Raw genomic sequence first — 18,371 nt, 5'->3', positions numbered from 1 at the left:
GGAAACAGACGAAAGAAATGGCCCAACCCATCCCCATACACATGCCTTGATTCAATCCACTGACAGCACGTCAACCCCGGTATACCACATCGCTCCAATTCACTCTATTCTTTGCCCTCATTTCACCCTCCTGCATGTTCAGGCCCCGATCACACAAAATCTTTTTCACTCCATCTTTCCACCTCCAATTTGGTCTCCCTCTTCTCCTCGTTCCCTCCACCTCCGACACATATATCCTCTTGGTCAATCTTTCCTCACTCATTCTCTCCATGTGACCAAACCATTTCAAAACACCCTCTTCTGCTCTCTCAACCACGCTCTTTTTATTTCCACACATCTCTCTTACCCTTACGTTACTTACTCGATCAAACCACCTCACACCACACATTGTCCTCAAACATCTCATTTCCAGCACATCCATCCTCCTGCGCACAACTCTATCCATAGTCCACGCCTCGCAACCATACAACATTGTTGGAACCACTATTCCTTCAAACATACCCATTTTTGATTTCCGAGATAACGTTCTCGACTTCCACACATTCTTCAAGGCTCCCAGAATTTTTGCCCCCTCCCCCACCCTATGATCCACTTCCGCTTCCATGGTTCCATCCGCTGCCAGATCCACTCCCAGATATCTAAAACACTTCACTTCCTCCAGTTTTTCTCCATTCAAACTCACCTCCCAATTGAATTGACCCTCAACCCTACTGTACCTAATAACCTTGCTCTTATTCACATTTACTCTTAACTTTCTTCTTTCACACACTTTACCAAACTCAGTCACCAGCTTCTGCAGTTTTTCACATGAATCAGCCACCAGCGCTGTATCATCAGCGAACAACAACTGACTCACTTCCCAAGCTCTCTCATCCCCAACAGACTTCATACTTGCCCCTCTTTCCAAAACTCTTGCATTCACCTCCCTAACAACCCCATCCATAAACAAATTAAACAACCATGGAGACATCACACACCCCTGCCGCAAACCTACATTCACTGAGAACCAATCACTTTCCTCTCTTCCTACACGTACACATGCCTTACATCCTCGATAAAAACTTTTCACTGCTTCTAACAACTTGCCTCCCACACCATATATTCTTAATACCTTCCACAGAGCATCTCTATCAACTCTATCATATGCCTTCTCCAGATCCATAAATGCTACATACAAATCCATTTGCTTTTCTAAGTATTTCTCACATACATTCTTCAAAGCAAACACCTGATCCACACATCCTCTACCACTTCTGAAACCACACTGCTCTTCCCCAATCTGATGCTCTGTACATGCCTTCACCCTCTCAATCATAAATAATCGCTGTCTCCTGCATCAGCGAGGCAGTGCCAGGAAACAGAAGAAGAATGATCCATCCACACATATACACATATATGTACATAATGCCCACATACATACATAAACATACACAAATCAACATATATATACATATACACACATAAGCAGACATTACATACATACACATGTACATATTCGTGTACATATTCATACTTGCTTGCCTTCATCCATTTCTGTCGCTACCCCGCCCCACAGGAAAACACGTCTGCTTCCATGATTCCATTCGTTGCTTTGTGCACTCCCAGATATTCAAAACACTTCACTTCCTCCAAATTTTCTCCATTCAAACTTACATCTCAGTTAACTTGCCCCTCAACCCTATAGAGCCTAAGGACCTTGCTCTTATTCACATTTACTGAACTTTCCCCTGTCACACCCTTTACCAAATTCAGTCACCAACTTCTGCAGTTTCTCACCCAAATCAGCCACTAGAGCTATATCATCAGCAAACAACAACTGACTCACTTCCCAGGCCTTCTCATCCACAGCAGAGTGCACACTCGCCCCTTTTTCCAAAACTCTTGCATTTACCTCCCTAACAACCCCATCCATAAACAAAGTAAACAACCATGGGGAAATCACACACCCCTGCCACAAACCGACTGCTTCTGGCAACTTACCTCCCACACCATATGCTCTTAAAACCTTCCACAAAGCATCTCTATCAACCCTATCAAATGTCTTCTTCAGATCCATAAATGCTACACACAAATCTATTTGTTTTTCTAAGTATTTCTCACATACATTCTTCAAAGTAAACACCTGATCCAAACATCCTCTACCACTTCTGAAACCAGACTGCTCTTCCCCAATCTGATGCTCTGTACATGCCTTTACTCTCTCAATCAATATCCTCCCATAAAATTTCCCAGGAGTACTCAACAAACTTATACCTCTGTATTTTGAACACTCACCTTTATCCCCTTTGCCTTTGTACAATGGCACTATGCATGCATTCCACCAATCCTCAGGTACTTCACCACGATCCATACATACAATGAATATCCTTATCAACCAATCAACAACAAAATCACCCCTTTTTTAGTAAATTCCACTGCAATACCATGCAAACCCGCCGCCTTGCTGGATTTCATCTTAAGCAAAGCTTTCCCCTCCTCTTCTCTCTTAACCAAACCATTCTCTCTGACTCTGTCACTTCAAAACCACCCCAAGCAAAACACCCAATATCTGCCTCACTATCATCAAACATATTCAACAAACCTTCAAAATACTCACTCCATCTCCTTCTCACTTCATCATTATCTCTTATTACTTTCCCTCTTACCCCCTTCAACGATGTTCCAATTTGTTCTCGTCTTACACACATTATTTACCTCCTTCCAAAACATCTTTCTATTCTCCCTAAAGTTTAATGGTACTCTCTCACACCATCTTTTATTTGCCCTCTTTTTCAATCTTGACCTCCTGCCACTTTCTTTTATACATCTCCCAGTCATTTACACTCCTTCCTTGCAAGTATCATCCAAATGGCTCTCTTTTCTCTCTCACTAACAACTTTACTTCTTCATCCCACCCTTTCTAATCTGCCCACCTCCCACCTTTTTCATGCCACATTCATCTTTTGCACAAGCCATCACTGCTTCACTAAATACATCCCATTCCTCACCCACTTCCCTCATGTCATTTGCTCTAACCTTTTGCGATTCTACACTCAATTTCTCCAGGTACTTTCTCACACGTCTCCCTTCCAAGCTCACTTACTCACTTACTCTTCTCCCAACACTCTCTCTCTTCTTTTCTGAAAAGCTCTACATATCTTCATCTTTGGCTCCAAATGATATTAATCAGACGTCCCTCCAAATGCCCCCTCAGTACATTAACATCCAAAACTCTCTCTTTTACACATCTAACATCCAAGTCTCATTCACATGCCTATTAACACGTAATCCAATAATGCCCCTTGACCATCTCTCCTACTCACATATGTATACTTGTGTATATCTCTTTTAAACCAGGTATTCCTAATCACCAGTCTTTTTTCAGCACACAAATCCACAAGTTCTTCACCATTTCCATTTACATCACTGAATACCCTATGTACACCAATTATACCCTCAATTCCCACATTAGTCATATTTGCATTTAAATCACCCATCATCAAAACCCAGTCTTGTGCATCAAACTGCTGACACTCTCACTCAGCTGCTCTAAAGACACTTGCCTCTCATAATCTTTCTTCTCAAAACCAGGTGCATAGGTACCAATAATCAACCAACTCTCTCCATCCACTTTCGGTTTTACCCACATCAATCTAGAATTTACTTTCTTACACTTTTCATCACATGGGCCATAGGCTTCCTTTATTGCTCTGTCTCTAACAGTGGATATCATTCTTTCTACAGCTTCCCTTAATTTCCTGCGAACCTCTGCTTGTATGACATCCCAGTCTATGTTCCTCTAAATCAATTTTGAAGCAGTGTGTCTTTTGATAAGCTGCTGAAATTGCTTCATTTGTATCTCCCTGCCCATTATTGACAACAGATTCTGTATACGTTCTAGTCATTTCCTTTAACTGAATAAGCCTATAGTTCATTTAGAACAGACCCATCTGACCTTTTAATGAATTCACCTTCTTTCATGTGGTTATATACATCCAGGATGTCATCCACTAAATAATTTTTTTCAAAACCCAATGACCATATTTTCTAAAATCCCTAAGTTCCTCTCTCATCTCAAGATACACTTAATGATCTTTGAATTGATTCCTTCCTCTCTAATCTCAAGATACACTCCATGATCCTTGAACTGATTCCTAAGTGTCTGTAATTCCTCACCCTTCGAGTTTACTTTTGGTCTTGCTTTTCAACAATTTCCCATAACATCTCCATACATCTGTTTTTTTTGGTTCCCATTTCATATCTACCTCTCTTCTCTTCCTTATGGACCTTGTTATGACTGACTGATCCTGGTACAATCCCTTACTAGAGTCCATAACAGAGTATAGTCCAAAATGGAACCAAAACTTAAATACACTACCTGGCTTTGTTAGAGTGTACTGAAATGTTTGTCCTGACTTTCCTGTCTTATTTCTCCACTTTCTTTAAAACCTATATTCTTATTTCCTTTTTTAGCTCAAGCAGTGCTAATGGTCTCAAAAAACTCCAATGTAATGTAATTCTGGAAACAGTAATGAAGCCTACAAGCACAAAATATCCTCAATAATGAAGATGGGGTTGTTAGGGAGGTGAATGCAAGAGTTTTGGAAAGAGGGGCAAGTATGAAGTCTGTTGTGGATGAGAGAGCTTGGGAAGTGAGTCAGTTGTTGTTCGCTGATGATACAGTGCTGGTGGCTGATTCATGTGAGAAACTGCAGAAACTGGTGACTGAGTTTGGTAAACTGTGTGAAAGAAGAAAGTTAAGAGTAAATGTGAATAAGAGAAAGGTTATTAGGTACAGTAGGGTTGAGGGTCAAGTCAATTGGGAGGTAAGTTTGAATGGAGAAAAACTGGAGGAAGTAAAGTGTTTTAGATATCTGGGAGTGGATTTGGCAGCAGATGGAACCATGGAAGCGGAAGTGAATCATAGGGTGGGGGTGGGGGCAAAAATCCTGGGAGCCTTGAAGAATGTTTGGAAGTTGAGAACATTATCTCGAAAAGCAAAAATGGGTATGTTTGAAGGAATAGTGGTTCCAACAATGTTGTATGGTTGCGAGGCGTGGGCTATGGATAGAGTTGTGCGCAGGAGGGTGGATGTGCTGGAAATGAGATGTTTGAGGACAATGTGTGGTGTGAGGTGGTTTGATCGAGTAAGTAACGTAAGGGTAAGAGAGATTTGTGGAAATAAAAAGAGCGTGGTTGAGAGAGCAGAAGAGGGTGTTTAGAAATGGTTTGGGCACATGGAGAGAATGAGTGAGGAAAGGTTGACCAAGAGGATATATGTGTCGGAGGTGGAGGGAACAAGGAGAAGTGGGAGACCAAATTGGAGGTGGAAAGATGGAGTGAAAAAGATTTTGAGTGATCGGGGCCTAAACATGCAGGAGGGTGAAAGGCGGGCAAGGTATAGAGTGAATTGGATCGATGTGGTATACCGGGGTTGACGTGCTGTCAGTGGATTGAATCAGGGCATGTGAAGCGTCTGGGGTAAACCATGGAAAGTTGTGTGGGGCCTGGATGTGGAAAGGGAGCTGTGGTTTCGGGCACTATTGCATAACAGCTATAGACTGAGTGTGAACGAATGGGGCCTTTGTTGTCTTTTCCTAACGCTACCTCGCACACATGAGGGGGGAGGGGGATGGTATTCCATGTGTGGCGAGGTGGCGATGGGAATGAATAAAGGCAGACAGTGTGAATTGTGTGCATGGATATATATGTATGTGTCTGTGTGTGTATATATATGTGTACATTGAGATGTATAGGTATGTATATTTGCGTTTGTGGACGTGTATGTATATACATGTGTATGGGGGTGGGTTGGGCCATTTCTTTCGTCTGTTCCCTTGCGCTATCTCACAAATGCAGGAGACAGCGACAAAGCAAAATAAATAAATAAAAATAATGAAGAGAAATTAAATCTTCAACTGGTTACACTAAAACTTTACTCCCTTTTGTCAAGTCAGAGCTGCACTCTTATACAGCAAAAAATTCTGCTACATTTTTGTCCACTTTCCGTTTGTCTACCTTTCTCAAAAATTAGATTCCTTATAAAAAGCACAATAAAAATAATAAATCCATTCAATGAAGTTGGTAACATTCCTGTGCAATCTAATGATCAGGGAAACTTCCACTCCCAAGCTCTATTAACCCATATACTATATATTGTCCAAAAAATGGATATTATCTGGCCACATGATAGCCAAAAGAGGTTTCAATGAAAGAGTGGGAAGTACCTGTGTTTAGGTGGTTTCAATAGAAATATGATGTCACTCAAGATGAAACTGTTATTGGCTGATCAATGGAAATGGCAATCAATGGGAAAATGAATGCAAGTGGCAAGCTTTTTATATTTTTGATATTACCCAATGCATAGCAGATGCTTGAAGAATGTGCTGATGAGTGTTGTGTTTTGAAGCAATGTTATTTCATATGTACCATAATTTTACTTCTGGTATTTTTTCTCGTACCTGTCTGCCATTTTCCAAGTTAACGATGTTGCACCATTAACAAACAGACTGGCTTCATTTGCTCACATCCATTCTCTAGCTACCATGTGTAATGCAAAGAAACCAAAGCCCCCTATCCACAACTAGGTCCCACAGACCTTTCTGTGGTTTCCCCTAGCTGTTCCATATGTCCTGGTTCAGTCCAATGACAGCAGGTCACCCCCTTTATCCAACATCACTCCAATTCATTCTATTCCATGCTTGCCTTTCACCCTCCTGCAAGGTCAGGCCCTAATCATTCAAAATCTTTTTCACTTCATCCTTCCATCACCAAACTGGTGTCATTCCTGTCCTCTCCACTTCTGACACATACATCCTTTCTCAACCTCTCCATATGTCCAAATCATTTCAAGTCACCCTTTTCACCTCTCTCAACCACACTTTTCTTATTACTATGCCTTGCTCTTACCCTTTTATTACTCGATCAAACCATCTCACACCATATACTGTCCTTCAATATATCTCCATCTCATCCACCCTCCTCCACATATCTTTATCTGTAGCCCATGCCTCGTATCAATAAAACATCATTCAGACCACTATTCCTTTAAACAAACTCATTTTTAGCCTCCATGATACTGATCTTACTTTCCATACACTTCTCTGAGCACATAAAACCTTCTCCTCCTCATCCACCTTATGATTAAATTCTCCATCTATGGTTCCATTCACTATGTCTATTTCAAAGTACCTAAAACCCTTCACTTCCTCTATATTTTCTCCATTTAAACTCACCTTACCTTCCAGTCTTTCTGCTTTGCTAAACCTAATAACCTTGGTTTTATTTATATTTACTCTCAACATACCCATTTCACATACTCTTGCAAACTCTGTCACTAACTACCATAGTTTCTCACTTGAATCTGCCATGAGTGCCATGTCATTAGCAAACAATAACTGACTTACTTTCCTTACTCCCTACAGACTGCAAGCTCATCCCTCCCTCCAAAATACCTTGCATTTACCACCCTCATCACCCCACCCATAAACAAAGTAAACAGCCATGGTGACATCACACATCCTTGCTGCAGACCTAACTTAACCTAGAACCACTCACTGTCCTCCCTTCCTACTTATACACACTTCTTGCACTCTTGGTAAAAACTTCTCACTGCCTCTAGTGGCTTTCCTCCCATAACATATATTTGTAAGACCTTTCATATGGCATCTCTATCAACCCAATCATAAGATTTCTGCAGATCTATAAATACCACATACAAGTCCATCTGTTTCTCTAAGTATTTCTCAAACTTACTCCTTCCAACAAACACCTGATCCACATATCTACTACCACTCCTGAAACCACATTGCTCCTCCACATGTTTAATATACATGCCTTAATCTTCTCAATTATTTCTCTCCTATACAACCTAAAAAGTACACTTAACAGATTATACTTCTGTAGTTTGAGCACTCATCTTTGTCCTCTTGCATCTATATATTGGCATTATACATGTCATCATCCAACCATCAGACACCTCACATCATGATCCACTGTATACACTGAAAATCCTAAATTATCATTCTACAAAACAGTCATCCACTTTCTTAATAAATTGTACTGTAACACCATCCACTCCAGCAACCTTGCTGCATCCTTCCTCAACAAACAACTTTCTTATTCTTAATACCTCCATGTCCCAAACACCCTAAATCTACCACCCTATCATCAAATACATTAAAAATTCTTCAAGATACTCACTCCTCCTCACTTCATCACTACCTGATATGACCCCTTACCTGATGTTCCCATTTTTTCTCCTGTTTTTCTCACACTATCAACTTTCCAAAACATCTTTTAGTTCTCCCTAAAGTTCACTGATACTCACTCACCCCAAATCTCATATGCCCTCTTTTTCAACCCTTGCACCTTCCTCTTAACTCCCCGTAACTTTCCTTTGTACATCTCCCAATCGTTTCCACTCCTTCCCTGTAAATACCACCCATATGTCTTCCTCTTTTCTTTCACTTGGAATTGTACTTGTCATCTCACTACTCACTACCATTTTTCACCTGCACTATTCACACCTACCATATGTCACACACTTCTCTCACACATGCCAGCACTGCTTACCTAAATAACTCCTATTCCTCATCCACTTCCTATGCTTCATTTGCTCTCACCTACTATTCTACACTCAATCTCTCATGGTATTTCTTCAAACAAGATTCTTTTCCAAGCACACTTACAGTCACCACCCATATCCTTTTTTTCTGAAAACCTTTGCAGGTCTTCACCCTCACCACCACCAGGTTATGATCAGATCCCATCAGCTGCCACTCTCAGGAGATTCACATCCAAGAATCTCTTTTGCACACCTATCAATCAGTATATAATCCAATAATGCCTGCTTACCATCTTTCCAGCTCATATATGCTTACTTTTGTATAACGCTCTAAACCAGGTATTCTCAAACTACCTGTCCTTTTTCAGAACACAACTACACAAGTTGTTCACCATTTCTATTAACTAAATAATCCATACCCCCGATTAAACCTTCAACAACCATATTACTCACATATACCAGGTCTCTTGCATCAAAACTGCTGACACACTTACTCAGCAGCATGCAAAACAATTGCTTCACATGATTTTCCTGTTCATGGCCAGATGCAATTAACTTTCAGTTTTACCCAAATCAGTCGGTGCTCACTTACACTCTTTCACACATTCCCAGAACTCCTACTTCAGCAAAAGTGCTACCCCTTCCTTAGCTTTTGCCCTTAAACCAAACCCTGCTTTATCCCTAGGACATTCCCAAACCATTCTTCCCCTTTACATTTTAGCTTTGTTTCATGCTGAGCCAGAACATCTAGGCACCTTTCCTCAAACTTTTTAACAATCTCTCCTTTATTCTCACTAACCCAAGCCTGAACTTTTGAGGAGAATGAGCACTCCACGCTTGGCTCCTTCCTTTTCACCCTTAAGAAACTGAAATACAAGACGGGGATTTTCAGCCCCTTACTTATGCCCTACTTAATTGCCTTCTAGAAGCAATATGCAGGAAATACGAAGGTAGATCTTTTTCTCCCCATCCTATGGATAATGTAATGTGTCATACTAAAATAAGATTAGTCTGGAATTTTTAAGTATGTATTTGATATAGTATGGCTTGAAGAGATTCTAACAAGAAAGCAGTAAGTAGTTGCATATATGTGGCTTCCATGGAAACATGATTATTACCCATAATGAAGTCTTTTTATTGGCTGACCAACTGAAGAAGCAACCAATGGAAACAAAAGAGTTCTGGCTGGAGAAGTGACAAGCTCCCTGTTATTACACACTGCACTGCTTTCTAGTTACACTTCCAGTATTGCACTATAGAAGTAGTAGGTATGAACATTAGGTAGGACCATCAGGTAAAAATAATAGGTTGGAAATTTTGGTAAGACCCTCGGAAAACACCGAGCTAAAGTTGCCCTCTGCCAGTGCCCCGTAAAGGGTAAAGCATTAAAGGCTAAGAAGCAGCATTGGAGTTCACCAGTTATGGAGACTTTTGCCAAGGCCATCTCCTTAAGGGAGTTCGCGAAGAGAACAGGCATCCGATATACAGATGTACAGATAGATTTTCTTTCTTTCATACTAGAATGCCAATTCCCATAATAGTAAGGTAGCATTATAGATAGATAATGCATTATATTATAATCAGACAAATCTTTGGAGTTTTTTGTGTATGTATCCAACATGGCATGCCCAGATGACAACAGTGTAGATAAACCAGGCTTGATACACAAGGGCAATTCTACAAGTACATATTGTGTTCACTACAGTTTTTTGTTAACTTATAATTCAAGAACTTTCGAAACTAAATAAGTTATCCTATCTGTTTAAAACAAAAAACTGGAAAAACTCTGAAAATAACAAATGGTGCACACATCTTAGCATGCCAAATCTAAACAACAAATCTGCTGAATATTTTTTTCTAAGGGATATGGTATAAGGGTTAAACTCCCAAAAAACTGCATTTTTTTTTCATACTATTCGCCATCTCCCACATCAGCGAGGTAGCGTTAAGAACAGAGGACTAAGCCTTTGAGGGAAATCCTCACTTGGCCCCCTTCTCTGTTCCTTCTTTTGGAAAATCAAAAACGAGAGGAGAGGATTTCCAGCCCCCCCTCCCTCCCTTTTAGTCGCCTTTTACGACAGGCAGGGGATACGTGGGAAGTATTCTTTCTCCCCTATCTCCAAGGATATTCCAACTTCATATCCAGTGTATATATCACTCAGGAACCTCATCACATTCTACTCCCTTCCCTTATATGTCATAATAAGGAGAGAGAGAGAGAGAGAGAGAGAGAGAGAGAGAGAGAGAGAGAGAGAGAGAGAGAGAGAGGAGAGAGAGAGAGAGAGAGAGAGAGAGAGAGAGAGAGAGAGAGAGAGAGAGAGAGAGAGAGAGAGAGAGAGAGAGAGAGAGAGAGAGAGAGAGAGAGAGAGAGAGAGAGAGAGAGAGAGAGAGAGAGAGAGAGAGAGAGAGAGAGAGAGAGAGAGAGAGAGAGAGAGAGAGAGAGAGAGAGAGAGAGAGAGAGAGAGAGAGAGAGAGAGAGAGAGAGAGAGAGAGAGAGAGAGAGAGAGAGAGAGAGAGAGAGAGAGAGAGAGAGAGAGAGAGAGAGAGAGAGAGAGAGAGAGAGAGAGAGAGAGAGAGAGAGAGAGAGAGAGAGAGAGAGAGAGAGAGAGAGAGAGAGAGAGAGAGAGAGAGAGAGAGAGAGAGAGAGAGAGAGAGAGAGAGAGAGAGAGAGAGAGAGAGAGAGAGAGAGAGAGAGAGAGAGAGAGAGAGAGAGAGAGAGAGAGAGAGAGAGAGAGAGAGAGAGAGAGAGAGAGAGAGCCCATGTGTGTGGGTGTGTGTGCACCCATGCATGTGTGCATGCATGTGTGTGTGTGGAATTGCCAATTGTAATTCTCTATTTTTACTGCACAGATGGAGTTTTACACTTATGGGGCACCATCTCTTGAATGTTTTCTACTACCATGCAACTTCTTAAATTTCTGTATCCTATCTGCATTAACCTCATCTGTCACTGGATTCCATTCATCCACCACTCCTTTACCAAATAATACACCTTCACATCTTTCTCAACAAGCATACAGAAATTTATGAAGCATGACTGAGAATGTTACAACTATTGGGCCCCAAGAGTGTAGAACTCCTTCCCCATACAGTACAAATTGGTAATCAAAAACAGGTAATTACCCACTGTCTGAAGGCAGCAACTGAGCAAGATCAGAAAAGAGAGCAGCAATATTCAAATGGTCTACTGTTTCTACAAACCTTTGGTGCAAGTGAGGTGAGAGTGTATTCATTCGTTGGGTCCACAGATGCAGTACTTCTTAAAAGTATTACTAGTTGTGGCATAGTGAGGAGTGGAAAGGAAAAATCATTGGAGAGGTTTTCTTATTAGGTTTTAGTTAATGCTACCAAGAGAGGCAACTGAAATTCAGGAAACCCAACGTTAGAACTAAAATTTCAATCAAGAGCTCATTCAGTGAGAAGACAAGGTAACTTGGTTGCACACAAGTAATGTAATAAGTAGCATAGTTACAATATCTGTGTTAAATTCAATAAATGAATTCAAATAAAACTGCGGCAAATAAGCAAATTGGCAACTCAGTGGAAATGAACTTTCTTTTCAAAACTCAGGAATATGTATTCAGTTATTTTGACCCATTAAACAATATAACAATATTACAACTTCACCAACTCTATGCATGGACAATACTTTAACATATAATTTTAAGTACAAAGAGAGGGAAATCAGCCAAAAAATCTGAACTGATTGATGCAAACTGGCAATCATCAGCATCAGTAAGGACATTGTTTTCGTTTGGTTTTCAGTGAAAGGTAATTAAATCACTGCTCTGAGCCACCTAGGAAAGACATTTAAGCCATTACCCCCAGCAGAATCTGGCACCTTGAAATATTTTGCAAGAGTTAGAGAATTTATACCTAATACTCTGGAGCCTTGGAATACATCAACCACTCCTCAGAAAAATCTGAGGGAGCAAAATAAGGTCAAGTTATATGCCTTGAATGCATATCCTACATGTTGTTGCAATGTTCACTACAAAAAGAGTCTTATAAAAGGTATCATGGATAATGATCCAGAGAGTGCAATGAAAAGTGAGATTTGATTAGATTTGTTGATTCATGAAAATAAACTTACCTAGGGATTTAGGTACAGGCTGAACTGGAGGGACTGTGCCAATGTTCAATAAACTCCATGTACCAGAGACATGATCAAAAACTCGCTTATTCTTCGCACGGACAATCACTCCAATTAGCATATGGGCTCTGTGTTCCTCAAACCCAGGACCATCCAGGGGAAGGAGAACCTGTAATAAAGAATATTACCAACAATACATTCATACTGATGAATATCATCATTATGGATATTTCATAGTTGGATATGATTACATAATGCAATATCAAAATATATAAATTCATAAAATTCATGTACTACCCTTTTAAACTCCCAAATTTACTAGTTGGTGCACATTTAATATCAACAAATCATAACCATATGAATGATAATTTCCTAGCACAGATGATTCTAGCATTTCTATTTGTCTTTACTGTTAGGCGGTGCACAGACATTATAAAAGCTAAAAATGTACACCATTTCTGTCACAGGCAAAGCCCTATGAACATCAGAGTATACTTGCTAAGTGGGGCATTAAACAGATCTCAAGTCTGGGTTAATCCTACTTGATATAAAGCTTGTCCTTATTAAATTGCCTTGAAGACTGGAATTTCTTCACACTGCATGAGACACTCCACCTCCTATCTCAGGAATAGCTACTGCTCTTCTGCAGTTAAACTGGTCTCCTGACTTTCTACAGCTAGGCTTGCAATTCATATGTGAGTGTGGAGCTGATGCTACTTGGTTCCTACAATAAGCAACCCTATCTTTGGTCAATTCCTTCCTTTTCTGAGCATTCTCTCTTCATTTTAAAGGCAACAGACAAGGTTAAGGACTACTGGACCTCAACTCTGGTTGTCTTCTCCAGTTATAAGTCTTCAGATAAACCCACTTTTTGCATCAGAAACAAGACAGAAGAGAGTTATCATACAAGTTAGACCATCAGTCCTTTTCCCTACATCTCAAAGAGCAAGAAAAGACTAACCCTTTCAACTTTCCAAAAATTCACAGTTCTAAAACAGCTCAGGATGACCATCATTAAGGAGGCAAAATTACTCCTTCCAACACATGTCCGATAAAAAACCTAGTTACAGGTCACATACTGGCATGTATCCATCTAGTACTGGTAAGTGTTCCAAGGGCATTCAGTTTGCATAAGACCTTTATGCTGAGGTTTGTGAAATGGTGGTGAATACCAAATGCATCATCTAGTATGGCTGGAGTTCTGTTGGGTGGGAGAAACTGACCATTCACTATTCTGGGAAAGTGTACATTGTGTTCATGTTTTTCAGGAGTTAAGATGATGACAATGAATTTTGGAAGAGAAGAAAAATTCTGTTTTGAGTGAACCAGTGCTCTAACTATTCAATTTTTGTAAATACCTATCTAAACTGTAGGTGAGGGAGTTTTACACTCATTCTTTTGAATATTCTTTACTAACATAATACTTTCTAAATTTTCATTCATCATGCACCACTCTTATATGTATTACACAAGTACTTTTTTCTGAGTAAGTCTCTCACTTAATTCCCTGTTCTGTTCTCTGGCTGTTCAATTCCTAACACTCTCAAAGAACTCACTGTCTACATACACCATCAATCTGTTTTAAAAACTTTATGGTCGGCAAATTTCATAACTCTAGCCTTCCCCAGTAACTCAGATCTCTCTGGTACTGTTTGTAATTCACCTCTGGACCTTCTGTATTAGCTCTTTTTGTGCTTCTTTAGGTGTGGTGACCAAACTTGAGAAGCATATTCTAGTTCTGGCCTTATTAATGGAGTGAATGGCTTGCTGAACAATTCCTTCCCTATGAACCTGAATGCAATTCTAATATTTTCCAGCAGACATTTGGTCCACTGAATCATTCTCATATGATGGGAGTCTCATGACAGGCTATATGATGTCGACTCCTCACTCCTAAATTGCTGCAACTCACATCTTGCCAGAAGGCATTCTTTTGCTGTAACCCATTTTCAATACCTTATCTTCACTTGGGTTGAATTTCATCAACCATGTATTAAACCATCTTTGGAGTGTGTCAGGGTCCCCTTTAAATTGATGCAATCTCCATACCTTTCACTTCCAACATGATCTTTGCATCATCTGCAAACATATTCAGTTCAGAGTCCATACCATTTGACAAATCATTCACATAGATCAAGAAGAGTAATGGTCTCAAAACAGAACCTTACTGTACTCCTCTAGCAGTTTCAACTCATTTTGGGAGGGTTTCTCTGATGTGTCCTTTGTTCCTTCCTGCTATGATAATCTATCCATTGAAGAAGTGTCCCATTAATTCCTGCCTGGTGATCCAGCTTTTTAATCAGCCTCCCATGCAGTAAAGTGTAAATTGCTTTCTCTCAGATATTTGTGAGGTTTGTTCACAACTTCCTTTCCCTAAAACTATGCTGTCTCTAATTCTGGCAAATTTTCCCCTACAGAGTCATCCATTTGCTTTCTGATTATCTCTTCAAAACCTTACAGAATGTACCAGTGGATTTCAACCAAAGAGGAGGGAAGAATATAAAATGTGTAACTGGAATGTGAAAAGGCTGACAAAGCAAACCATAGTTTCAGGAAAATAAGAAAGTGTACTGGAAGGAGAAAAAGGAGAGAGGTGGATGTGCAAGTGGTGATGTAAATGTGAGAAATATGCAAGGGGAGTTGCTGAAGCAAAAAGAGGAAGTGAAAAGATGGAAGGAGTTTTCAGAAGAACAGGTGAATGTGGAAGAAGGTAAGGTATCAGTTGTTACATAAATGGGTATGGAGGATGGAAGGAAAAGGATACAAGTGCAGGGGCCTTTAGCAAGAAGAGAGGTAAAAAAGGGGCAATAATGAGGCTGAAGATAGGAAAAGCACCCAGAGTGGATGCCATTATGGCTGAAATGTTGATGTATGGAGGAGAAAGTAGGATACAGTGGATGCATTTGATATGTAAGTTAGCATGGAAGCAAAAGGTTGTTCCTAAGCTTGGATGAGTTATTATTGTTCCTTTATTCAGTGGAAAAAGTGCTAAGTATGTAGCAATTATAGGGGACAGTCTGTTAAGCATACCAGAAAAAGTGTATGCAAGATTGATGACTGATAGAGTGAGGGAAGTGACTGAATCCAGAATAAGTTTGGGCAAGGGGGTTTTAGAAAAGGAAGGGGGTGTGAGGATCAGATTTTTGCAATGAAAATGATCGTGGCAATGTATATAGTGAAAGGTAAAAAGCTGTACGCAGCTTTTATGGATCTGGAGAAAGCGTAGGATAGAGGCAAGAAGAATGTTTTACGAGATGTGTCAAGGATATGCTGGGTATGAGAACAACTTGGATGGTGTAAAAGCCTTCTACACAGGAGCAAATGCGAGATATCTCTCCCATATTATTACTCCCTACTACTTCCATAGATCTATTCATTGCCATTTCTATTCCCAGGTATATAAAATACTTCATTTCCTCCATGTTTTCTCCATTCAACCTTACCTCCAAAAAAAACCTGATCATCTGTTTTGCTGAACCTAATAACTTTGCTTATATTCACATTTAATTCTCAATTTACTCCTTTCACAGTCATTCAAACTCAGACACCAACTTTCACAGTTTCTCACACCGAACTGCCACAAAAGTTGTGTCATCAGCAAACAACTAAATCACTTGCCAGGCCACCCTCATTCCATGTAGACTGTATGCCCGCCCATCTCTCCAAGACCCTTGCGTTTACTTCCCTCATCAACCCATCCACAAACTCATGAAACAGATATCATGACATCGAAGACCACTACGACAGACCCACCATCATCTGGAACCATTCACCATCCTCTTTTCCTACTCACAAACACACCTTACATTCTAGATAAAATCTCCTCACTGTTTCCGTTACCTTTCCTCCCACACCAGAATTTCGTAGCATCTTTAACAAAGTATCTTTCTAAGTATTTCTTACACACATAGTTTGAAGCAAACACCTGATGCACACATCCTTTACCATTCATGAAAGCACATTAGTCCTCCCCAGTCTAATGCTTTGTACATATCTTCGCCATTTCAATAATCACTATTCCATACAACTTACCAGATACACTCAACAGACTTTTTCTATTATCATACTTAATCGCTGTTTCCCACTTCAGTGTGGTACCACCAGAAAACAGCCGAAGAATAGCCCATCCAATCATATAGACATGTATATACGTAAATGATCATACACGCACATATACATACATACACATATCAACATATGCATACATATACATACACAGACTTATATACACACATACATATTCATACTTGCTTGCCTTTATCCATTACTGTTGCTATCCCCACCACACAAGAAATAGCATCCACCCCCTCTTCTGCGAGGTAGCACAAGGAAAAGAAAAAAAAAAAGGCCACATTTGTTCACAGTCTTAAGCTGTCATGTGTAATGCACTGAAACCACAGCTCACTATCCATATGCACCAATGATCACCCATCTCTCTCCATCCACTTTCAGTGTTACCCATATCAATATAGAGTCTACTTTCTTACATTCTATCACTTACTCCCACAACTCCTGTTTCAAGAGTAGTGCTACTCCTTCCTTTGCTCTTGTCCTCTCACCAACTCCTGACTCTACTCCCAAAATATTCCCAAACCACTCTTCCCTTTACCCTCGAGCTTCGTTTTACTCAGAGCCAAAATATCACGGTTCCTTTCCTCAAACATACTACCTATCTCTCCTTTTTTCTCATCTTCGTTACATCCCCACACATTTACACAACATAATCTGAGCCTTCTAGGAGGATGAGCACTACCCACGTGACTCCTTCTGTTTCTCCATTTAGAAAAGTTGAAATAAAAGGGGGGGAGGGTTTCTAGCAACCCACTCCCGTCCCCTATAGTTGCCTTCTACGACATGTGGGGAATGTGTGGGAAGTATTCTTTCTCCCTTATCCCCCTATACATACATATATACATATGTATGTGTGGTAATAAAAAGAGTGCGGTTGAGAATGCAGAGGAGGATGTTTTGAAATGGTTTGGTCACATGGAGACAATGAGTGAGGAAAGATTGACAAAGAGGATATATGTGTCAGAGGTGGAGGGAAAGAGGAGAAGTGGGAGATCAGTTCTAATTGGAAGTGGAAAGATGGAGTGAAAAAGATTTTGAGTGATCAGGGCCTGAACATGCAGGAGGGTGAGGGGCGTGCAAGGAATAGAGTGAATTGGAACGATGTGGTATACCGGGGTCGACGTGCTGTCAATGGATTGAACCAGGGCATGTGAAGCATCTGGGGTAAACCATGGAAAGTTCTGTGGGGCCTATATGTGGAAAGGGAGCTGTGGTTTTGGTGCATTATACATGACAGCCAGAGACTGAGTGTGAATGAATGTGGCCTTTGTTGTCTTTTCCTAGCGCTACCTCATGCACATGCGGGGGGAGTGGGTTGTTATTTCATGTGTGGCGGGGTGGTGATGGGAATGAATAAAGGCAGACAGTATGAATTATGTACATGTGTATATATGTATATGTCTGTGTGTGTATATATATATATATATATATATATATATATATATATATATATATATATATATATATATATATATATGTATACGTTGAAAATGCAGAGGTATGTATAGGTGCAAGTGTGGACGTGTATGTATATACATGTGTATGTGGGTGGCTTGGGCTATTCTTTCATCTGTTTCCTTGCGCTACCTTGCTAACGCAGGAGACAGTGACAAAGTATAATAGATAGATAGATATATATATCTTATTTATTTTTATTTAATT

General features: G+C 40.2%; 1 protein-coding gene across 1 annotated transcript in view; it reads right to left on the bottom strand.

Moving 5' to 3' along the window:
• LOC139749885 (uncharacterized) overlaps positions 1-18,371 on the bottom strand; it is a 230,545-nt gene that overhangs the window by 38,749 nt on the left and 173,425 nt on the right. The window contains exon 7 of the mRNA XM_071664267.1: positions 12,639-12,807. Within this exon, the coding sequence (XP_071520368.1) occupies positions 12,639-12,807 (169 nt within the window). The remainder of the gene's footprint in view (positions 1-12,638; positions 12,808-18,371) is intronic.

This window comes from Panulirus ornatus, chromosome 8, assembly GCF_036320965.1.
Source record: "Panulirus ornatus isolate Po-2019 chromosome 8, ASM3632096v1, whole genome shotgun sequence".
Classification (NCBI taxonomy): Eukaryota; Metazoa; Arthropoda; class Malacostraca; order Decapoda; family Palinuridae; genus Panulirus; species Panulirus ornatus.
Note: the sequence above shows the minus strand (reverse complement) of the source record. Positions and strands in the feature narration are given on the sequence as shown.